General features: G+C 44.3%; 1 protein-coding gene across 1 annotated transcript in view; it reads left to right on the forward strand.

The window, feature by feature from the left end:
• The window catches only part of FHIT (fragile histidine triad diadenosine triphosphatase), a 1,348,303-nt gene that overhangs the window by 1,155,481 nt on the left and 167,551 nt on the right, over nucleotides 1-25,271 (forward strand). Inside the window, exon 8 of the mRNA XM_036331720.1 lies at nucleotides 24,264-24,332. Coding sequence (XP_036187613.1) covers nucleotides 24,264-24,332 — 69 coding nt within the window. The remainder of the gene's footprint in view (nucleotides 1-24,263; nucleotides 24,333-25,271) is intronic.

Here is a 25,271-nt window from a genome sequence, read left to right on the forward strand (position 1 = left end):
GTCTCAGATCTGAGATCTTCCCAGGAGAGCAGTCTTACTCCTGCCCCTTCAGCACGTCCACCATGTTCCTTTGATGAGGTGTGTGTGTTGTCCCCTGAATTGTTTGTGGCCAAAGCACAAAAACCATGATTGTTCCTGCACTGCACCTCATTAAGAAGCCCAGCACATGCTTTTCTCACGTGGTGTTTGTTGAGTCATTTGTGCGTGAGGGAAGCCGTGTTGAGTTCTGGAAGTCCTGGGCCTCTCACAGGAGCCGGCGGGCCAGCTGGAATCAGGCCTGTATTTTAACAGAGAGGCACAAACACACATTTGGAGAAAACACAACACAGAACAAGGGAAACAAAACCTCTAAATGTGCTGAGTTCCCTCCCTGATTACTGAGGCGGGAATGAATTAGGGACGATGGCTTCTTGGTTTCTGATTTGTTTTAGGTGTTTGGTTTCTCTCTGTTCCTCTCATCTCCACTATTCAAATTTAAGTGCTCTTTTGTTTGGTTGGAGTTTAAGAGCGAATACTACAATTTCACAAAGACCTCCCATTTGGGCACAAAGAAAGGTAAAAGGGCAGCCTCTGCTTCTGCAGTGTGGCCTTAAAAGCTGAGGCAGGACACGCCTTTAACTCATACACCTTGGCTCATGCCATGGGTGCCAGCGCCTCACAATGTGAAGTACATGAGTGGTGCCAGGGAAACACCCGGACACCAGGATGTTGCTTGCTGGCAGACCCCTGGGAAGACTTTATGAAAGGCGGCACATGAACTTGATCCAAAGAATGCAGACAGTGGCAGAGGAGCTACCAGGTTTGGAAAGGTTCGGAATGCTTGGCCTCAGCGGTGGCTTTCAAATTCGGTTTGGCCTGTGCAGGGTGTTGAGGAGGAGACTGAGCATGGTACTGAGCCCTCTATCCTGATGCCCCCCCCCCCCCCCCGCCCCCAAGTTCCACATTATTCCATTGTATATATGGAGAGTCCTTCCCTATGCATTTTTGCTTGGGGGAGTTAAGGGGAGGAGTGCCTTGCTAAGAATATGTTTGCAAATGCCTGGGCCAGGGTGTGCAGTCCATGTGGCCCCGCAGGCGAGGGGAGGGCTGGCACACCCAGTGGGGCCAGGCTGCAGAGGGCTTTCTAGGTAATGCTGAGGAATTAGACAGGGCCCTGACACCTCAGAGCCCATGAGCGTGTGAGGAGGGGAGAGGATGGGAGGGGACTGTGGCACTGAATCCTATGCAGTGAATAGATCTGAAATCAATCAACTCTAAGTGCTTGGCAGAGAGCTACAACTGAGAAATGTGCGCACAGGGAGACATTCACACAGAGGGGTACATACGCACACATACCCAATGCACACACCTGGACAGAGGGTTACACACACAGAGAGACCTCAAAACAGAGAGGCACACACATAGAGAGCAGAGATGGACACAGTGAAAGACATAAAGACACGGGAAGAGGGGATATGCAGAGACTCATGCCAGATACACACACACACCCAGTGGCTCCCAGAGAGAGACAAGGCAGTGCACAGGAGGGACACAGAAACAGACACGCGGCAGACTCTGACCTCACTGCCGGCTTTACTGGTCCCGCAGGCCTCTCACGCTCCGGGCCACTAGCTGACCACCTTCCTTGGTCAGCCAGGGCCAGGCCCTGGACAGGTGGGTGAAGCCCCTGTGTGCCAGGGGCTCCTGAAATCATTCAAATTAGCCAGTTCTAGACCCGCTTCCCTGTCTTATCCATTTCTTTCCACAGAAACCACATAAAGGCCCTTGACCATGGTTCACGGCCCTTCCCCCTCCTGACCGATCCCAGTTCTTCCCCTGTGACCTCCCATGACGTAGCATAAACCTCTCCCCCATCCTTAACATCAGAGAGCATAACAGACTGTCTTCAATGGCATTCATCTTCCGATCTGTTGGCCTCTCCATACGTAAATAAAAGCAAAACCCATAATGTGAAACACTGTCAGATGTAGTAGCGAAGTAAAGGGTAGAGAACTGCACTGCATGGACAAGCAATCTAGGAACTTCCAGGCGAGGTGGTGGGGTCAGCCATTCACAGTAACTGTTGATTCTCAGGATGAGATCGGGACCAGGTGGATGGAATCTGTAAGACTGGCCTCCATGAGGGGCATTTAGGGAAGGCAACTGGAGGCCTTGGGTGATGTCATCAAGGCTGCACACTGGTTCACATACCCAATGGCAAGAGTTTAGCGGAAGGGACTGTTGAGGGAAGGTTTTAGATTAATGTCCTCAGGGACTTTGGAGGCAGGGGAAGTCCAGGCCCGCGTCTCAGCTTTGAGGTGAAGGTTGTGGTTAGGGGGAAGTGATGCAGGAGAGGAGGCCGGCCGGGAAGGGCGATACTACTGGGGACAGTGGTTGAAGGGGCTTTTCCAGGAGATAGTGCTTGTGATCCTAGGATGGAGGGAGGCAGAGAGCTCGGTGGCTATTGGTGGGGCTGGTGACGTGGGGGAGGCCTGTCTGGGGCACAGGAACCCTAAAGTTGTGATGGGAACTTAGACGTGATGTGCGATAGGAAGTCACCTCCCTAAGATGAGAGGTGGTAGGTCTGATGTCTCTTTTCAGGACTGGGGTCTAGAGGTTGCTGAAGGTCATAGGGACCACAGGTGGATGAGGCATTGCAAGCCGATGCCAGTGTTATCTTCAGAGTTCCTTGTCTGGGGGGAGGACACTCAGCAGAAAGTGCTAACATATATTTTCCTTCCCCATTTTATCATCAGTTTTTGTTTGTTTGTTTGTTTTTCTTTTGGAAGCAGTAGTTGTGGCTGTGAAGGTTGTCAACTTGATGACTTAGGGGGTCAGTGAGATGTCAGGGTTCCTTCTCAGTAGCAAACCATGGAGTCCTGGAGGCCACAGAGCACAGAACAGCCACCTCGATGGCTCAGTGGTCTTTCTGTGCTGTGAGCCCCACTGAGTGCACACTGGTCCCTGAGAAGGGAGCAGCATCCCCTGGGATGGGGCAGGGTTGGGATTGGCCGCTGCCACCACCACTTCTTCCCTGGCAAGTCCCTTAATCTCCCTACGCCTTGCTGGGCTCATCTGTGACCCACGGGGAATCAATACTCAGAGGATGGCGGTGAGATGTGAAGCTCACATGGTGTCAAACTCTTAATGCAAAGCCTGGCACACAGCAAGGGCTCCCACTGTTCCTGTTTCTGTGTTGAACCATATGAAAGTGGTTGGGTCAAGGCCCTGGCTGGGTTGCTTAGTTGGTTAGAGCATCGTCCAGATACATCAAGGTTCTGGATTCGATCCCCGGTCTAGGGCACATATAAGAATCAACCATGAGCTGAAACCGGTTTGGATCAGTGGATAGAGCGTCAGCCTGTGGACTGAAAGGTCCCGGGTTCAATTCCGGTCAAGGGCATGTACTTGGCTTGCGGGCACATCCCCAGTAGGAGATGTGCAAGAGGCAGCTGATCAATGTTTCCCTCTCATCGATGTTTCTAACTCTCTCTCTCTCTCCCTTCCTCTCTGTAAAAAATCAATAAAATATATTTAAAAAAAAAAGAATCAACCATGAATGCATAAATAAGTGGAACAACAAATTGATGTGTTTTTCCCCTCTCTCTCACTAACTCTCTCCCTCAAAAAATTACATAAAATTACATAATTATATATATATAATTTATAGGTAAACATATATGTATATATATAAATTATATGTATATAATTTATATATATGTTATATATAAATTATATATATTTATATATAATTTTTATATAGTTATATATATAAATTATATATATAAATTATATGTAAATATATATCTATGAGAGTGGGTTGGGTCAGAACAACAGTTGGTGGTCATGTCATGTCGCTCAGCCTAACATTATTACTCTGAGCACTGCTATTTCCTGTCTGAAGTTGTCTCACTTCTGGGCCGCAGAATCCTGAGAGCTCTGGAGAACTCAGCGTGAGGACAGTGGTTGTCAATGTTAGAATAAAAAGTGTTTGCCAGAGTTATGCGGACTGAAAGGAAGATTTTGCCCAGTACCCGAGAGGTCTGTCCTGGAGGGAATAATGCGTATTCCCCTCCTGGGGCCTGCAGTGAACTCACCTGAGGTCAGAGCAGAGAGACAAGACAGAGCCATTGAGTTTGCTGCTCCCTGTTCTGGGGGTGGGTAGTAGGGGGTGTGGAAAAGGAAGCAAGTTCTGGGTTGTAGTAAGTACTGGGAAGAAACTGAAAGAGATGATGTATAAGCAAGGTGAATGACACTTTTGATTGGAGGGTGGATCAGGGGAAGACTTTGCTGTAGAAAAAGCATTTGCAAATGTGGAATTCCTGCAGCCAGAATGTGCCTGGGTTTGTGGGGAAGGGAGGAAGGTCAGGGTGGCTGGCATATATGAACAGGGAGAGGAAGACCCACTGGGAGAGGAGGTCTGGAGGGAGGTGGGAGCAGATCACGAAGAGCTTCTCTGAATTCAATTGTTTTTTTTTCCTGCCATGTAAAACCCAAATAGTCAAGTCCACTTACTGGCTGCCGTGATAATTCTTGTATTTTATATGGTGCCTTTCCTTTAACAAAGCAATTTGCCCTTGTGATTGCATGTGATCCTTAGAACATCCATGGCGGCGGGAGGGCAGAGGGAGGAGGAGGAAGGGTTCCATCCCTGTGTTCACTACTGCAGTGAACACAGTGAGGATACTGCAGAGAGAAATGCTCTCAGGTCTCCTTGCCTGCACTCCTGCCTCCACTTCCCCTGTGACCTGGTCTTCCTTGGAGCTTTACTTCCTTTGGAAGAAAGACTGTAAATGTGCAGGTACCTCATTGTTTAATTATGCATTGTTGTGATTTGCAAGGAGGGTAGGTAGCTGTTTAATTCAAGTCACTCCCTGCATTCCCCTCCACAACTCTCATTAGTTACATGTAAGGCTTGAACTAGGTTAGAGGTGCTAAACAACCGCCTGTGTATTGAATGTGATGTTCATATGGAAACACAGCTCACAGATCACAAGTTCTGAAATGCATGTGCGTTTAGCCAAATGTGAGTCGCAGGTTGGCATAAATAGATATTCCTCAATAAATGGCAGCGTGTCACACTGTTCAGCTAGAAGTGCGGGAGCCAAGAAGAAATCACTGACACATCCGAATGTGTGTATTTCTTCTTATAATTAGTTCTCTTCTCCAGGGTATTAAGTTACTTACATCTATCTCAAGCCTCTGTATCCATGGTAACCGTGGTTCTTGCTTTGGGCTAAAGTCTTATAGTAACTGAATGAAAGCCCAGATATCATTGATTCAGTAACGTGGTAGACATTAATGGGATGCCAGGTAGGGGCCCAACTCATGCAATACACCCGGGAAGATAGGCAGGGCTTCTGCTTAGAGCAGCGGTTCTCAACCTGTGGGTCGCGACCCCTTTGGCGGTCGAATGACCCTTTCACAGGAGTCGCCTAAGACCATCCTGCATATCAGATATTTACATTACGATTCATAACAATAGCAACATGACAGTTATGAAGTAGCAACAAAAATAATTTTATGGTTGGGTCACAACATGAGGAACTGTACTTAAAGGGCCAGAAGGTTGAGAACCACTGGCTTAGAGATTAGTAGGGGAGCCAGCAGTGCTATCTATGGAAGGATCGAGATAGAGAAAATCAAAGGTCTTAAGTGAAAGTTCTGTAAAGAAGTTAGGGAAAGAAGAGATTACTTCTAGCTGAAGGGACCAAGAAAGGATTCCTGAAATTCACAAAGAAATGGATAAAGGACTTGTACCTAGAATATTGAAATCACTCTCAAAACTTAACAGTAGAAAAAAATGAACAATCAAATTAGAAAATGGACAAAAGGCATAAAGAAACCTTTAGCTGAAGACCTTTCGCTGAAGAGGACAACATATGATGGCAAATAAGCACATGAGAAGATGTTCAACATCACTAACCCTTAACAAGATCAGAAAATCAATACCCCCCAGTGGTTCTCAACCTTCCTAATGCTGCGACCCTTTAATACAGTTCCTCATGTTGTGGTGACCCCCAACCATAAAATTCTTTTCGTTGCTACTTCATAACTGTAATTTTACTACTGTTATGAATCATAATGTAAATGTCTGACATGCTTTATGTGTTTTCCGATGGTCGCGACCCACAGGTTGAGAACCGCTGCCTAGAGAAATGCAAATTAAGGCCATGATGAGAGATCACTACACACCGAACAGATAAAGTCACAACACTAAATGCTGGCAAGGTTATAGAAACACTGAATCTCTGTTGGGAATATCAAATGCAGTAGCCACTCTGGAAAATAGCTTGCAGTTTCTTAAAAACCAAACATACAGTAACCATAGGACCCAGCAATTACACCCCTGAGCATTTACTCCACAGAATGAAAAACTGATGTGCGCACACACACCTGTCCATGAATGTGCATAGCAGCTTCATTTGTAGTGGCTCAAAACTGGACGTAACCAAAGGCCCTTCAATAGGTGAATAGTGGAACAAATTGTGGTTTTCCTTAGAACACTACTCAGCAATAAGAAGGCGTGAATGATTGACACACATTACAGCTTACAAAAGGTCAAATTATATGTGATTCCATTCATACAGCATTCTCAAAATGACAGGGTGCTGGAGCTAGAGGACAGATTAGTGGTGGCAGGCATGAGGGACAGTGGGAGGAGGCTCTGAATATAACTGTAAAGGGCACAGAGGAGATCTTTGCTGTGATCTTTTGTCCTGTATCTTGATTTCAGTGGTGATTATTCACCTCCACGTGATAAAACAACTTGGAACTCTGCACACATTGTACCAATGTCAACATTCTGGGACCATACATACCACCTTGTATAGTAGTTGGAGAAACTTGGTGAACGGTACACTATACAGATCTCTCTCTACTATTTTTGGCAACTTGCTTTGAATCTATAATTAACCCCCCAAAAAAGTATTTTTTTAGAAACTTACTGATAAAATAAAATGATAATCATAGCTAACATTTAGAGAGCACCTACTGTGTGCTAGGTTCTTGCTAAGCATTTATTTTATTGTTAAGCATGCAATTTATTCCTAATCTGCAAGGGGGAAATGTATACGAGCTGTATAAAGTGTTATGTCTCTGTAAGGTGAGGAAATGGGGGTCTGGAGAAGTCAGATAAGTGGCTCCAGGTCTCACAGAGAGTAAGAGTTGAGACGAGGATTCAGGCCCAGGTGGTCCAGCTCCACTACCTTCTGCTGTCCTGGCTCCCAGGGATGTGTCCATTCCATTGGGCCAGGACATGTATATGATAATGGAAGGATATTGGGATGTAGAAGAATGCCTATGGTAGAGCCTAATCTGTTCTTTCTTCCATTCCTTGGATGGTCTTCGTACTTGAGAGAGAGTTGCCAAATGTCTGAACAAGGTACTGTAGAGTATTCCAGGGTCTTGTAGGGCAATGTGGTGGCCGTGACCCAGGGAGAAGGAAAGCTGCCTCTGTAATTGGCCAAGGAGAGTGGGGTTGTTCTCACTTCCACTTGCAGTCAGTGGTTCCAATGAAGTGAACTTTCCCAAGGGACCCTCTTCTCGTATTCCATGAAAACCAAGCATCAGAGAAGGGGGCATTGTAAATAAAACAGGTGTTACCATTCTTCCTCTTCCATTTCTGAGATATAAATCCTCCAGTTTCCATCCTGATTTGTTGAAGTTGGAAATTATTTGTTTCTCTGCTCCCTGTCCAGCTGCCTGACCTCCCCTGGATCCCAGGCTTTATAAAACCTGTGGCTTCTGCCAACCCGAAAATGCTTGGCACTCCCCAGCCTTCTCCTTCTCTGAGTCTGAGCCCAGTTCTCCGTCTGATTTCCATTTCCACTTCACTACCTGCCTCGTGTAAGTAAGTGCTCCCAAATACAATCTGAGCAGAACTGTGTTCTCAAGGATGCACCCTCGGATTTATTGTGATGTCTTGTTTTTCTTCTGACTGGTATAATAGGAAGGCAGGTCTGTACTCAAAACAGTTGGCTCAGTATTCTGGTTGAAACCAGTTAAGTTATCGGAATCTCTCAGGCAGATGCCCTGGCAAGGACTGAGTTTCTGAAGGGGAGAGAGGGAATGAGTTAGCGGGATCTTGGAAAGCTCCGCTCTGGAGGGATGGCCAAGTGAGGCCTCTTGTAAAAGGAGAAATGCTGTTCTATTTGTGCAAGGAAAAGCCATTTTTCTGTCTTGTAATTAGTATTATTGGTTGACTAGGTAGCCAACGGTCTGCTAAAACTCATGTTGGGAGGGTAAACATGAGACTGGAGCTTGAGCTGGGTTTGGGGAGTCAGATTTGGGCACAGGAGTGTCAGAAAGAAGGTGGTTCGTGGGAGAGGCACAGTCATAGATTCTTTGAAAAGTTGGAGTCCACAGTTGATGTTTGCCTGAGAACCAAAGAGGCTGCCTGTGGGAAGGGCCACATAGAAAGATTCAGGCTGAGATGCTAACTGTGGACACACAGCTGAGGCTGCAGTCCAGAGAGCAAGACACTGCGAGAGGTTCAGAAGGTAGAGGTATGGAGCCTGGAGAGAGGCTTGAGACACGGCATCTGGAGGCCATCTGCCAGGGGACTCTGCCTCCCCTATGGTGGTGGTGGTCATGGTCCACCAGGATCCACCATTGTTGCTGAGGCCACACTTCGGGTCATAAGACAGAGGCCATGAGAAGAATCCGGGTCCCAGGTACTTAGGAGATTTTACTGACTGTGTTGTGGGGCCAGGCTGTTGAGGAAAGAGTCTAGTTCTCCAAAGTAAACTCCCATCAGGGTCACATGACTTGCACACATTAACATACCTCCAGTGCCCCATCCTTTCCAATTCAGCCACCCCTCTCCATCCCATGGCAGTTCTCACCTTAACAAACCACACCACACCGGTGCATTAGGGATTGTTACCAGGAAAAACCAGAGGCATCCGCCCTTACAGTATCTGATAGTGGTTTGTGCCTTCTTCTCCTGGGTCTCAGCCCTCCCCATCTCTCTCAAGGCCCCCATGATATCAAGCACTCCAATGTCTAATATCATATTTTAAATCCTACTATTACACAGGTCCTCAAAGTAGACATAAAGCCAATGGAGAATCACGACTCTAGTTGTGTAACCACACAGTCCCCACAGTAGGAATTACAGAATGTCTTAGGGTAAAAGAGAATTGTGGGATCATAGGAGACCTTCTGCATGATAAAAAAATGAGGCCAGGTATGAGGGAGGGCGGGAGAGTGGGGGAGAGAGAAAGAAGAATCAAGAAAGACCAGAATCTAACACAATTTTCAGAAGAAAAAGGTGAGAGGTCCCTGAGGACATTGATGTACCAGCTGTTTTGGTAGGGCTTTCACTGTGGTTCATCTTGACTTGGTGTGATATTTCTCAGGAGCAGAATTTGATTTCCAAAATTTATCTTCACAGACCTGTCATGGCTTGCTGGTGGAGCTAATTTTAAAAGATGGATTGTTGGTTTATCATACAAATAAAGCCGACACTGGCAGTAGACAGGGCGCAGCAAGATCCTACCCCAGTACCAACAAGGCATTTGTTTCTTTACATGCAACAATGCATAGTCATCCATTAGATGGCCCCTTGACCCGAAGTCAGCTCTGAAGGTTAAAGGAAAGGTGTCATAAATGGTCCACCTGAGCTTACCTCCTTCAGAGCCCCTCCTGCCTCCCTCCATGCCGGAGCGTTTGTGCTAAACTTGCCTGAGATCCCGGGTCTTGTTCAGATTCCTGGCACACTGGGGCTGTTGTGAAGACTCTACTCCACTCCCCTATAAAGGAGGGTTCTGACTAAGTGACATGATGCAGTGTGTCTCCGTTAGAGGCCGTCCATGGTGAATCATGGAGACTGAAGTTAGCAAGGGTTCCAATCTGGTCTAAAAAAGTTTAGTCCACATAGATCTCAGGGCCTCATTCACCCAACTCACCCAGAAAAAGAAAGATCATCGACTTCTCATATTATCTAATTTCTGGGCACTGCCTATGGAATCACTCTGTCTCATTGAAAAATAAAGTATATTATTAGAAAAGTGAGGGACTGGTCCAGGGCTCTCTGCACTGCCTGTTTTCTTTTTATTATTATTGCCTGAGCAGTATTCATTGTTTGTGCCTCAAAGCCACCAGACAGGGTCCTACAAATCTCCCTGGCACCCCGTGTGGGAGCCAGGCTGAGATGATATGTAGCCCGCTGGATGCTCCCAGCATCATCATTCTAGACCCAAACTGAGATGTGATTTAGACGGTCCCTATAAAACTGGGATCATTGGCCTAATCAGAGCCATTTATCCTGTCTTGGGCCACCAAATCAGTGCTCGTGGGTTGCAGGGAGATGGGGGTGGGGGTGGGGGTGTTTGTTCTGGTATATTTCACAGTGACGACTTGGAAGAGAATCTCATTTAAGAAGTTAATGCTCTCTGTAGTGTATCGGGGTAGAGCCCTGGCAGGAAGTCACCGTTCCACTTAGCAGCTCTGTAGGTTGAGATCTGGACCATCTGAAAAGAGGATGTCGTTTCTGAAGGCATGACTCCAAAACAAATGCCTGCTCACTTGAGTTAGAAGGAAAATATAACCCTCTAAAATATGGTCCCGCCTAGTTCCTTCTAATTCAGGGACACTAGCAAACGAAAAGGCATATGCACCGAATGAAAAGTGGGATGTGAAAAAAAACCCAGCAAAGAAATATGATAAAATTTGGATCACACCAGCTTCTATTTATGCTGAATATTTTACTTTGTTGAAGTAATTCGTGAAAATAGCCATATTGGAATGTGAAAAATCTTACATTCAGCTCGTGTTAGAGGAAGATAATGTTCATTTGAGAGATTTTGCAGTCACAGTCAAAGCAAGGAGTGAATTACTCAGAGCAAACCATGGAGTGGAGGGGCGGGGGAGCCCCACTGTGGACGCCCAGCCACTTGCCACAGCGCCGACAGTGAATCCTGCCGTCTCTGAGTGCTCCCAGCAGACCGGAGATATTTATTCACACTAAAGAAATGCAGCTTCTAACTATGTGGAATGACTCCCTCCTGACAAAGTTTAAGTAAATTGTGCCAACCCCCGATAAAGCAGACTGACATGTCAGGAAGTGACAGCTGCCACATCAACACATTTCCTCGTCGCCGGCAGCGGCTGTGATCTGGAGTCTGTCACACCGCAAAGGAGCTTCGTCCCTTGATTTCTCCTGGCATCGCCTCCCCCGTCTAGTTAAACCACCTGGTCTTAGCGGTTGGACACAGGGAGAAGAAATAGATCATGGTGCTTTGGTTATTTGTAAAAGCACCTACTTTTGGGAACACAATTGGCAAATTTATTTGAAATAGATCAACCTTTTTGAAATGATAATGACATAAAATTACATCAAGCCGTTTCCCTAACCAACAACTCCCACTGAAAATAATGTGCGACAGAATAAGCTTGAAGCCCAGCTTAGGATCTTGTCTGGATTCAGGGACCTCGGGGTGACTGTTTGATACTCAAATCATGTGTCTGTCTCCACGTCCAGGAGTGTCCATGGTGGAGTATCCTGACCTCCCCGACTCATAGGTCTGCTGCTGGGCTCTTCGTTAGCACTAGAAAGGGAACCAGCACAAGCTTGCCCTTCATGCCTGACCTTTCCGGGTTTCTCATTATTTTTATTTAAACCCGATATTAAAGGTGAAAACTGTAGTAGTGAAGCACTCGGCTAGGGAGATAACTAGGAGGCGCCGTCTCCATAATTACTGTGTCACTGTCTCTGGAGGGACATGAAAGCTGGTCTTGTCCCTTTAACTGGACAAGTTGCTAATCCCCTTAACGTTTTCCCCCCTTGGGACTGATAATATTTCACAATTTTTTTGCTTTGTCACATATTCCTAAAGGGAGGTTTAACTAGTAATGCACAGATTATGGGAATGATGTTTATTAAATCAGGGGTGAGGTTTCTGGAAAGCCACAGAGCTGCTCAGAATATGTAACCTCTATCAGAGACTTCATTTGAATGTTTATTCATGGAGCAGTAAACATTTGTTTTTATCCATTTTATTGAAACATAAATTAAAGAACTGTAATTATGTATAGGGCAAACAGTAAAGTAATATGCATTTGTCACAAAAATGAGTAAGACAAGGAAAAATGCCATCATTGCTTCATTTGCATCCAGATCCTTTACTGTCTAACAACAGAAAGACCCAGAGGGACTACCTCTGCAGATTAATGTTCTTATATGGTGTGTAAATTAAAAATACACATTCTAGATAGTCTTTTTAGCAAAGAGAGATCGGGGAAGTAATTTATGTAGGTCAGAAGCTACCCAAAGAAAGGGTGGGTTTTTTCATCGTGAGAGAGAGCTGCAGTGACTTTTATTAAACTTAATGCGGAGCAAAGAAGAAGTCCCCGTGGCAGTCTCTGTGATGCTGATTGTTTTCAGGATGAGCTATTTGCCTAGCATACTTGACCAGTTTTTAAAAAGGACTTACATGAAGCTGGAAAGACAAGACCTTCAAACTTACATGTTGATAAAAAGATACTTTTCAGTGGGGAAGAAAGGTGCAATCATAATGGCTCGGCATAGGCCACATCCTTGTATGTGCAAGAATTCTCAAGAGAGGGAAAAGAGTGGCTAAGAGAAACTGTGCATACGAGGCTTCTTTGTCCTTTCTTTATAGCAATCTAGCAAATTAAAAACACTTGAGTCATCCATCCACCCATCCATCCATCCACCTACCCACCCACCCACCCACCCATCCATCATCCATCATCCACCCACCCACCCACCCACCCATCCATCATCCATCCACCCACCCGTCCATCCATCCATCCATCCATCCATCCATCCATCCACCCATCCACCCATCCACCCATCCACCCATCCACCCGTCCATCCGTCCATCCATCCATCCGTCCATCCATCCATCCATCCACCCACCCATCCACCCACCCATCCACCCACCCACCCATCCATCCACCCATCCATCCATCCATCCATACACCCATCTACTTACCTGTTCATCTATCCATCTACTCATCTATTCAGCCATCCATCTCCCCATCCATCCATCCATCCATCCATCCATCCATCCATCCATCCATCATTCATTCATTCATCCATCCATCATTTACACACTATGTCCTCTAAGCTAGAAACTTGGAGTGAGGGTAGGAAATAATGAGAGAGATAGAGTAAGGAATTACCCAGAGTTCAGGAGTAATGGAAGAGAAACCTATAATCATTGATGCTTTATGAGGAAAATGTAATAATTGAGAAACATACAAAGAATCAGAAAGCCTGAAGTCTGGAGAGTCTGAAGGCTCTACAGAGGAGGTGGCATTTGAACTCACTCAGAAAAACTGAGGGGAAGTGGGAAAGAAGCAAGGGGAAAGGAACTCTACAACTAGGGAAGAACACTTTTTAACTTTTCTTACCAAGAATATGTACTGTCAACACAGCGACTGTAACGTTGTTATGTCACTGAAAGTCAACCATTAACTAAAAGATAATATAGAATATTTATACCAGATCGATTCTCAAATTTGTAAGAAATTTGTTCCCTCCTGGGCCTCTCTTACAGAAGTGCTTACTATTCTAAGGATGAGTAGTGTGGGGGACACAGTGGGCTTATATTCTATAGGCTGCTAGTGCCATACCTGGTTCTGGAATCCAGCAAACCACTCAGTCTGCCTCCCCATGCCTCTGTTTCTTCATCTACAATTCTCTCATCTTGCCTCATCTTTCGAGTGGAGATAGTACCTGTATCCTTATGCCTGATATTATTGTGAGAATTATATAAAAAAACATAGCTAAAGTATTTAGACCGATGCTGGCATATTCTAAGCATTCAGTAAACTCTAGCAATTATTGTATTTCAAGACAGTATATATTTCTAGTCTGAATCTATTTCTAATAACCTGCTTCTTCTCTGAACCAGAAGGCTTGGCTCTGCAGTGAGCCTTGCTAAATATATTCTGCTCTGGATCCTCACCAACCCCAAGGCCTGGGTTTCCTTCATGACTGGATTCTGCCTTACTTGGTTGGGAATAGGGTCAGCGTGAGAACGCTGCCAGGTACTTAGTCTGAAAGTACTGCTGCTCCCAGGGCCTTGAACACCTTGACACAACCAACTCGGGACAGAATTAGGAATCTGTCCAAAGGCACAGGCACCCGGTGGTCTCTAACTACCTTGTCAGTGAGCCCCTTCCTATAGGATGTCAGCAGTGCTGAGGCGGCTGGTGCGCCCCTCATGAAACACGAGACTGCTTTCCACGGGCTCTGACTGCTTCCAGGCAAGTTGAGAAATTCTAACAGGGGGAAGGTAACGAGCTAATTTAGTTTCTAAAAATACCTCCCCGAATTTGTGGGGACCCTGAACGTTCTGTGGCTCTCAGTTGTGTTGTTCAGCCAGCTGTGAGTTATAACAGCACATCACTAGAGGGATGGTGCTCCTATGATCTGTGGGAGCAGTAAATCAGCTAAGCATCATGGTCTGGATGATGTATGGCTCCAAACTACAATATGAGTTTAAAGGAGATTTTAGCAACCAGACAGCTTTAAATTTCAAATTTTCTAAAAATTAAGGTCTTGGTAAGTCAACAGAAAGCAAGAGGATGGAATCTGATGCTGTTCAAGTGTCACTGAACTCAGAGAGCCGGGGGCGTGTCTGTTCCTTTTGGCTTTCAGCTCACAAGGTGGAAATAATTGGCAGGTTCTTCAGCGTCTCCTCCAGGAGAGGAGAAGCCTGGGGAACTGAACAAACAGGAGTGAGTGTCAACGCATCTTTGCCAATCAATTTCCCCTTCTTCCACTCTGCAAGCCGCTGAGGAGCTCATTCTTGTCCCAGAGTCCTGGATCGAGTGAGGTGCTGTGAGGCTTTGGGCAAACCCATGAGAGATTATTTTTATTTTCTTTGTTCTAAGGAACTCTTCCAGTGAAATTCAGAACAAAAAAAAAAAACAGTGAAAAAAGTAGATCAACTTCCTCACCCATTGCTCACAAATTCAAAACGGACACACAGGAGAAAACTCGCCTTTTCTGTCATTTGTCTTTGTGAAGGAAGCACTCATTGCAAATGAGCAGAAAAATAAAAGGTGGATGGCACACGGGCTGCTCAGCCCAGCAGGAAACGGAGCTGTTGTCACGGTTCCATCATCTTCCCTGTTTTAATGATGTGTTTGTAGGATGCTGATGTTGCTTAGGAGAACGTACCCATTTTGTTAAAAAACCATTTGCTTTGGGGGGTGAGAAAAATCACTGTCAATGAAGAGAGCAGGTGCTGAGAGAACTTCTCCTCCTCCACCTCCTTTTGAAAGTCCTGCTGCAGTAAACAGACCGAAATGAGAAATCTCTCTACTGTTTGTGTAATAGACCCACCAGGAACAGCGAGAGACAATTACATTTCAAGTGGCTTCTTCTACTTGCCTTGACTAAGTGAATTAGAGGGACGAATGGGGGTAGAGTTACTGCCAGGTGGAGAGAAACATCTGGGCATGAAGAATGAACACAGTCTCCCCTCCCATTATCTTGTCTCCAGTTTTTCCTCCTTCGGTAGAGTCTAACTCAAATTACTATAGATTTTTGGTGTCCACCTCCCACTCCTCCCTGATGCAAAGGGCAAAACATCCTGTTTCCACCAAATAGAACCACTTACTGACTCAAAAAGAAGTCCCCGGGTTCTTTACTCCCATACTAGCAGCCTAACTATGTAATCTGGGTAACGACATGGGAATCGATGCATCACCCACTACCTGAGGCTGTCAGTCGAACAGTGTGAATGAGGCTGGTCTGGTGTCTAGAGTGATGTGGGCTGTTTCAATAGTTGTTAGAAGTTCTTGGTAGAACATTGCTATATCATTTAATTATTTCTCTCTCATAAGGTAAAAAGCTTTACTTACACTCATTTTAAGTTAGTATTCATTTTAAGTTAGTCTCAATTATAATTATAACATTTGCTACCATTTATATAAGAACCTTTTATGCTAGTAACTGTGCATATATAAGTATTACCACATCCTCACCAAAACACGAAGAAGTGGGAACAATTACTATCTCCATTTTCCTAATTGAGGAAACTGAAGCTTACTGAGATTGAGTAAATTGCCCAAGGTCACCAAACTGGGTCAAAGTGGCAGAATTGGGATTCTGAGCCAGGGTAAGAAGATGTCAAATCCCGTCTTTGTTATGCTGTCATACTTTCCAGTTAAATAACTACTATTGTGGATGACTATATGTCTTCGTTTATTTGGACCAGCCCAGATTGAGGCTTATAGTCATAAAGGGGCCAGTGTAGTTATAAACAGTACCTCCTTTCACTCCCAAAATTTCGCTTTGGACAATAAATTATATGCCCCCCCCCCCCCCTAACTAGTAGTATGCTCTATGCCAGCCGTGGGCAAACTACGGCCCACGGGCCGGATCCGGCCCGTTTGAAATGAATAAAACTAAAAAAAAAAAAAAAAAAAAAGACCGTACCCTTTTATGTAATGATGTTTACTTTGAATTTATATTAGTTCACACAAACACTCCATCCATGCTTTTGTTCCGGCCCTCCGGTCCAGTTTAAGAACCCATTGTGGCCCTCGAGTCAAAAAGTTTGCCCACCCCTGCTCTATGCTGTGAGATCTTATTTCTGCTGATTCTAAGTATTCTCATCTGCCTCTATGGGTGGGCTTGGGGTAAGAGTAAAGGAAAGGAGGGAGGCAGAGTCTTAGGAAGTTCTTGTGGGAAAATGTTCTAACTGGATCATGTGCTTATTGGCCATTGATGCATCTTCTTTGGAGAAATTTCCATTCATCCTTTGCCTATATTTAGTTGGGATTTTTGTCTTTTTATTATTGAGTTGAAATAGTTTCTTACATGTCCTAGATACAAGTACCTTACCAGATGTATGATTTTCAAAACTTTTCTCCCCTTTCCTTTTTGTAATGGTGTCCTTTGAGGCACAGAGTTTTAAAAGTTTGACTTGGTTCACCTCCTTCCACTTCTAAGGACCCTGTGCTTACATTGGGCTCAGCTGGGTAACCCAGGGTCATTCAGTCTGTCTCTATTTTTTTTAATATATTTTTTATTGGTTTTACAGAGAGGAAGGGAGAGGGATAGAGAGCTAGAAATATTGATGAGAGAGAAATATTGATCAGCTACCTGCCACACTCTCCCCACTGGGGATGGAGCCCGCAACCAAGAATCGAATCGAACCTGTGCCCTTCAGTCCACAGGCCGACACTCTATCCACTGAGCCAAACTGGTTAGGGCTGTCTCTATTTTTAAGGGCAGCCGAGTAGCAACCTCAATCCATCTGCAACCTTATTTCTCCTTTCCCGTGGAACCTAACCTATTCACCAGTGTGCATTAGGATGTGGACCTATTGCAGGGGTTCATTGTCTGCTTACCACGGCCCTGTGTCTGTTGTTCTTAAGAATCAGGTTGACCTCCTGTCATTGCTCATTGCAGATCTGAGGGAGAGAGCTTCAGGCTGGGCCAGTTGGTGGAGGTTGCAAGGACACCAGTTATGAGCAGGGTAGCTCTCTAGCCTCCCCTGCCCTTTCCCCACCAGGATTTGATCCCCTCTCATTGAATTGCAATATATTCTAACAAAGATAAAGACAGCAACATCACGCAACTGACCATCCTCAGGTGAGAATGGGGTAGAATAGATGTGTTCAAAAGGATGGCGGGAGAAGCACAGGTGGCACAAAGGATGCAGGGCCTGTGAAAATGTCTTCAGTGGGATTAAAGCTCAGAGAGCTCCTGCCATTGGATAAAACCCAGAGGTAACAGAAAGGACTTTTATAGCTGAGATTTGGTCAAGCAGGGGGGCCAAGAAACGGTGAATCCTTTATTTGGTATAAATTCAATAAAATTGATAAATGGGGCGGAGAGAGACTTGACATTGATAACTTTGTTACTCTATATAATATTTTGGGAGTGGCTTTCAACTAGGAAGCAGTGAGGTGGAAATGGAACTCAGATGATAACACCCTTGCTCTAAGTGAATTCAAGACCCTAGGCCAGGGGTGGGCAACCTTTTTGTGAGTGCATGCCAAAACCAGAAAAATCTGACTCAAAATTCTTCTTCGTGCCAACCCTAATTTTTTGAGAACGTGTTATGCCTACTTGATATCTCTTAAGGTGTACGTATGTGAAGAACCTTAAAGAAATAATATAATTCATTTGAGCGACAAAAACACAGTATATGATGATGAAAAATACATTTATTTTTTAATGCATACATGTACACTGATAGTCCAACAGAAAACTTTATGACTCTGTTTGATATTTTCAGTGGGACTTTTGCTGCTGCATCACTGATGACAGAGATTTTACATCAGGTTTATATTTTGTGACCTTCAGAGTTATGCAAGAGCTACTACTTTCATCCATCAGGCTACTCCTATTAGAGACTTAACAAAATTCATCACTGAGAACAAAGATTCACAAGCGTATGTGGATGAAACCAAAACACTGGTCGGATCTAGGAAGGCAGGGAGAGTTAAGGCAGAGGCATAGAAATTGCTCTTCCCCTCTCTTGTCAATCCATGTCTATGGTCTTTAAGATAACTTGTTATGTAAAATTATTTATTTATCTAAGATGCACCTACACTGAATTTATCTGAAAAATAAAGAAGTCGATATTAAGAAAAAAATTGTAAATGGAAGATTATAAGAGAGGGTTTCGAGTGCCAGCAAAAGTTACTGGTGTGCCATGTTTGGCACACGTACCAGGGGTTGCCCACCCCTGTCCTAGGCAAAGGCAAGCCCCTGTCAATGATCCTGAAAGGACTGAACAGATGTGATCAAAGACATTATTGAGAAATCGGGGAGCTTGGGAGAGGCATCAAGAGGCCAGCGTGGAGGTGTCATATTTGGAATGGGGAGAAGCAGGTGGCCTCCTGAGAGATGTCATTTGGTCAAGAGCAAACACCCTGATGCCTAATGACAGACTCGGTTCAGATTTTAGCTCTTGGTCACTCCCTGAAGGAGCTTGGGCAAGTCACTTAACCTCTTTGGTCTAATTTGTCACCTGGAAATGGCTGTGCATTTATTAACTGTCTCTTGGGAGTATTGTAAGGGTTCATTGAAGTAGTGATGTCAATCAGCCCAGGGACTGATTTCAAGAAATGTTAATAACAACAATTACCACTACTAATGATAATATTAATTGGCGAAACTAGTGGCTCCAGGAACCTTACCCCAGTGTTGTCTAGAGTGATTTTCTCCCTCCTCTGCAGCTGCTCTTATAGACATTTTTTGCAAAACTCCTTGGAAAAGTTGTCTGTGCTTATTTATATCCCTTTCTTCATCCCCCATTCGCTCTTAAATTGATATCAGGTTTTTTTAATAGCTTTATTGAGATAAAATTCACATGACATAAATTCACTTCTGTTAAGTGTACAATTCCATGTGTTTTTTGTGTATTCATAAAATTTGGCAACCATCACCACTATCTAATTCTAGAATATATTCATCACATCCAAAAGAAACCTTGTGGCCATTAGCAATCACTCCCCATTCCTTCTGGCAACTGCTAATCTACATCCTCTCTCTATGAATTTGCCTGTTCTGGACATGTCATATAAATGGAATCATACAATAGCTGGCCTCTTGTGCCCGGCTTCTTTCACTTAGCATAATGCACAAAGTATCATTCTTTCGCTCAGCAGTACTTTGTTCCTTTTTAAAGTCAAATCACCTTGTCTGGTTATGCCACACTTTGTTTTTCCATTCATTATTGATGGACACTTGGATTATTTCCCTTGTTTGGGTATTATGAATAATGCTGCTATAAATATTCATGTACAAGTTTTTCTGGGGACATATGTTTTCATATCTGTTGCATACATGCTTACAATGGAATTCTGAGTCATATGGTCACTGTATGTTTAACTTTTTCAGGGGCTACTAAACCATTTTCCAAAACAGCAGCGCCACTTTACGTCTCCACCAGCAATGCATGAAGGTTCTAGTCCACATCCTCGCCAGCACTTATTGTCTTGTGTGTTTTTTTAATAGTCATCCTAGTGAGTGTAAAATGATATCTCAGTGTTGTTTTGACTTGCATCTCATTAATGATTAATGATGGTGAGCATCTTTCAGCTAGCTTTCAGCAATGGTGGCACTGTTGATTAAAATTCTCCCTCTTAACATTCTTTTCTCAGCCTTTAAACTTACCCTCTTTTTATTTGCCTCCTTCCCCACTGTATCCTTAACCTGAATCCTACTTCTTCTCTTCCCAAAGTACAAATGCTGAAGTGTCTCAATTCTGAATTTTTAGCTCTGCCCGCTGTTTTTCTTCATGACCCTATTTCCACCTAAAATTAAATCATATGTTTATTCATACAATTGTTTCTTTTCTTCACTGCCCATTGAGTTGTAGCCTTATGGGGTCTGTCTTGTTCATCACTATATCTCTGGTTATAGACTAGCACCTGGAAATAAATATTTTTGTAAAAATAAGTGTATTAGAAAAAAGTAAATGGATGCTATGTGAATAAAGAACAGGTTCCATAAGTAAGTTTCTAGATTGCTAATTGAACAAACTTAACTTTCCCTTTTTAAAAAATATTTTGTTATTGATTTTAGAGAGGCAGGAAGAGAGAGAGAGTGATAGAAACATCAATGATGAGAGAGAATCATTGATCATCTGCCTCCTGCATGCCCCCACTGGGGGCTGAGCCCACAGCCCGGGCATGTGCCCTGTCTGGGAATTGAACCATGACCTCCTGGTTCATAGGTCCACACTCAACCACTGGGTGCTCTCCTGGGCTAACTTTTTCATCTACTCTCTCAGATACTTTAATATGCTAGTCAACATTGTAGAATTTATTTGACCCTGAAAACTTTTTGGTATGCTTCCATACCAAATGGTCTTAGGTGGAAATAAATGTCATGAATTTTTTAAAATACTTTTTCAACTCAGGCAGCTAAACTGCTAGCAATTTTTAAAACCTCGTAAAAAAAATAAAGTCTAGCAACATTTTGTAGTGTTGTACTAATAGGAGGCTTTGTTAGCATGTAGAAAGTAAGTTGTGGTCACTGAGGCACAATATTGTTATCAGAGAATTGCACGGGTGGAATTCCTCTGGTGCTAGTGGGAGTGGGTTTCTTATGATATCTTGAGAAAAAGAATTTTCAAAGACGCTTATGGGAGAATGAGTGCTTTTTATTTGTGTAGAGTTATATCTCTCTGTTTGCAAAGTCCCATTTCCCTTAAGCCAGTCCTGGAAAAGGTGCAGCCAGGGTTCAGCAGAGCTAAAAGCAAAGCCAGTGTCCAAAGTTTCTATTCCGTGGTGGAGCTGAGTCCAGCACTGCAGCACGCTAATTCCAGTCCATCAGTCCGTTGGGTGCGGCCACATGGCTGTGGGCATGTGGATGAACGCAGGGGAGTGCACCACCTGCAAAATGAGAGCCAGGAGCACAAGAGGGCCAAGAGGAGGGAATACCTTTGTTCAGGAGCTTATGTATTTCAGATTTCTCGCCCTTGCAGTGGCCACACCTATTCTGGCCAAAGATGCTCCCAGGTATGATTGACAGCTAATCACCTTCCCCGCATCATTCAGACCTTACTGGGCATGCATCTGTTGTCCACTCCCTTCTTCCAGAGATCTGTGGGGAACAGACCTGGAGCGTATTAAACTTCAGCTTTCTGGCAAAGCTGTATAAATGGCATGTCTGTATTACCTGGCCTTCTCTTTGCTCCTTTCCTGTTAATTAATTAATAACTGGAGTAATTACAACGGTATCAATATGAACTCATTAAGAATAGGTTATGTCAAATCCCTATCTGTGCTGTTCATAGGGTTTTTATCAAAATGATAGTCTATCAGAAGGCCTTGGCAATGTATTCCTTCACAACAGTGAGATTGTGAGCTGGCTTTATCGTGTTTTAATCATGATTTCTCTTTTCTGGGAAGTGGAGTGTGTTGTCAGGATCTTGAGATCAGTCTGTCACTTAAAAATTTATGTCAAGACATTTGGCTGGGTTGAGATCTGTGCCCTTGAGGGAAATTACCTGTACAGTAAACTGTTTCCTGTCATCGGTATCACAGTGAATTTCAAATGTTACCAGTGCTCAAGAGTGGCACTTCCAGGACTGGGTGGTAACAGCCCATAGAAATAGCCCTGAACTCTAAACCCAGGAGAGCAAGGTAAATATAAGAAGGCATGGAGGGGCCTGGTCCTGGGAGGTCTCCGTACTGTAAGTTCAAAGCCAGCTGTATGTCACAGAAGGTGGCCAGAGTATAGGAAGCCGGGGAAGCATTCAGTCCAGGGTCTCTACTAATGCAACAGGGCAAGCAAAGCAGTGAGATCTTGGTGCCCCCATTAGCACAGTTGGCAGGAAAGGGGTTCAGGAACCAGTGGTTTTCACAGTATAGTCCTGGACCGGCAATACTGGCATCACTGGGAGCTGGTAGAAATGCAGGTGTGAGGGGCCGGTGGTCTTTGTTTCATCAAGTCCCAGGTGCATGTTCGGGTCGAGAACCACTCGTGAAAACAACAGAAATAAGCTGGAGTGGCAGAGAAACTTTAACCAGGTGTTATTCAAGGAGCCTCTTAAATATCTTTCCTGCTGGTGTGGGAACCATCCCGGAATATGATGCGACTGCAGCTACCTGTTGAGCCCTGCCTATGTACTAAGCAGCATAGTAAGTACATGCTTAGCAGCTCTGATCCTCTTAACAACTCTGTGAGATGGAAACGGCAATAATCCCCATCATGGATGAGGTTACTGAGATACAGGCCTTAGGAGGCAGGGCCACAGCTTGTGAGTGGTGGGTCCAGGGTTTGTGTTAGGGAGTTTGGCCACAGAACCCTGATCTGATACCTGACTATTAGATGACAGACGAATGGGGGAAAGGGAGGGAGGGAAGGAGGGAAGGATGCCAGCAGGTTTGAAAGTAAAGACTGAAGGCTTTTTTTCCTGGGCTTGCTTTAAATCAACCAGCCATGACTTCAAAAATTTCACCCTGGGCCTGTCTGGCCCTGCTTGCTCCTAAGAATTTGGTTCCATGGGAAATTTGTGATTTACTTTTCCCTGTTTGCTTTTCTCCCTATCTCCAATGCTCACATGGTCTTCGTGAGTTAAGCATACACTCATCCCAGTTGCCAAGGAATCCATGTCTGGCTTTGTCATGGAGAATATTCTGGCAAAAACATGTCACTGTGTGTGACTGTGTGCTGAGGGGCTGATGCGAAGCTCTCTGCTTTGTTCACTTTGGGCCACCCTGCTCCCTGCCTTCCCTTAACAGCATAGCATCTCTCCCCCTTGTGCGCAAAGCCCCAGGGACACGTCATCTCGTCATCTCACCTTCTGCAGAGGCCCTTCGTGGCGTAGGCCTAACCGCAGTAATCAACGAGGGGCGGGCGTGATCAGGGACTGAGGAGGCTTGATTCTTTGTCTGCCTCTCCACATTTAGGCTTTTCATTGTCACTTTCCTCCCCGCGGGTTGTAATAAACACGTGAACACAGCTCAAGGACAGGAACGAGGTTTAGATTCAGCCGAGGGACAATAGAGGCTATTTGGAAAGTCAAACTTTCAAATGGCAGTTTAGCCTTGAAGAATATATTGAAATAGATGTGCTGTGTGCCTTGAGTCACAATCTCCACATAATTGCATTGCTATGTATATTACCTGGGTACTTCCGTAGGCTAAAGAAATGGGCTGTTTGAAAGATTAACATCACAGGGTCCGTGTCTGTGCTGATGAAAAAGGCGGGGCAGGAAGCAGACCATCTGGCTTTCTGTGCTGACCCTGCACTTCCTGTGGGGCCTGCACCTCCAGGTTTATTCAGAGCATTAAAGGAGATAACTGCCAAGCACACCGTTTCCTTACCATCATAATTAAAAGTTTAATAAGTAAGAATTATTTAAGTCGTTATTATATGCTTATTATTTGAAGCCCGGATTCTGTAATTCGGCCCATATCCTAACATACTTTCCCTCATTTGTTCTTTACTTATGCAGTTCTCTGTTTTAGTCAGTTCTTATTTCCTGTCAGTTTCAGAGGCGCTGTGGTCACCTTTTAAGACATGCTGTCATTTCAAAGCACTGGCTAAATACAACCAAGACTGACAACTATGAATAATTCCAAGGAGCCCCTAAAACACTCTGGCATTTCACCCAGAGCCTCATATATGCCACCAAGTTGTTCTTCTTGTTCTGTGCCTCTATTCTCCGTAGACTTCACATCCAGTTACCAGAGAATGCCATCTTCCTCTGAGCAATAATCCAGCAGGAACCATGAGTAAATGGGCTTTGTGAGGACATCACTGTCAAGTGTGAAAATATATAGGGAGGTAATCACATTTCCTTTTTTCTTTCTTTGTATATTTCCAGCACGTTCACATCCACATTCTGCCCAGGAAGGCTGGAGACTTTCACAGGAATGACAGCATCTATGATAAGGTAGGTCTGCTCGCTCTGATCTTACTGTTTGATCACGGGCGCTGTCCATGTGCTGAAATCACCCTGAATAGGTATTGGTGTAGAGATGGTCTTAAGTGGATTCCACCTAACAATGACTTGGGAAGCGGCAGTACAGGTGAGATAGCCCAAAACAGCCATTATGGGAACTGAAGACAAAGGAATTTATAATGATTTCTTTTTCAAAAGAAACTGAGCAAAATCTTAATACTCTTGTGGTTTCTGACTGTTATTTATCAGAATGCTAAATGTTTGCATGGAGACATGTTCCAGTGTCCCCATAGGAGAAAATCTACACAACCAATGGAAATTAAGGGCATTGATATATGATTATTTTAGTCAAATGCTACATTTAATGTTTAAATACTTTGGACTTCACCTTGTCTCTCCTTATAGCATTTATTCCAAGTCAAACTTTGAATTATCATTAGCAAAAACTATGTTGGTTTGAATGATATAAGTGTAACCCATATATTATCAGCATTTTAGCAGTTAGCTGATTTCTAGATACTTCCATTCAAAGGTATGAATGTGAAACCACTATGAAGATCATTCAGCAAGAGTCAGGTGATCTGCTCCTAGGATCTCATGTACATGAGCACCTTCAGGCGTCTGTACATTTAGAGCAGGCATGGGGAACCTTTGGCCCACAGCTGCATAAGGCCCCGGAAATCATTTGGTCTGGCCCTACCAAAGCATTAGGGGTGAGTTAATTAAATGTTTGACCAAATATAACAGGCTAATTTTTAAGTTGGTAATTTTGTATGGCCTGAGAATGATGTTATAAATATCCAAATGGCCCTTGGCCCTGATTTAGAGCACATAGCCTATGGTGGATCAAGCTGGTATAAAATATAAGATAATTTCAATTTGACTATTTATTGTAGCCAGTGAAGGGTAAATATGTTCCCCACGTATAAG

Source organism: Myotis myotis, unplaced genomic scaffold (genome assembly GCF_014108235.1).
Source record: "Myotis myotis isolate mMyoMyo1 unplaced genomic scaffold, mMyoMyo1.p scaffold_m19_p_13, whole genome shotgun sequence".
Lineage (NCBI taxonomy): Eukaryota > Metazoa > Chordata > Mammalia > Chiroptera > Vespertilionidae > Myotis > Myotis myotis.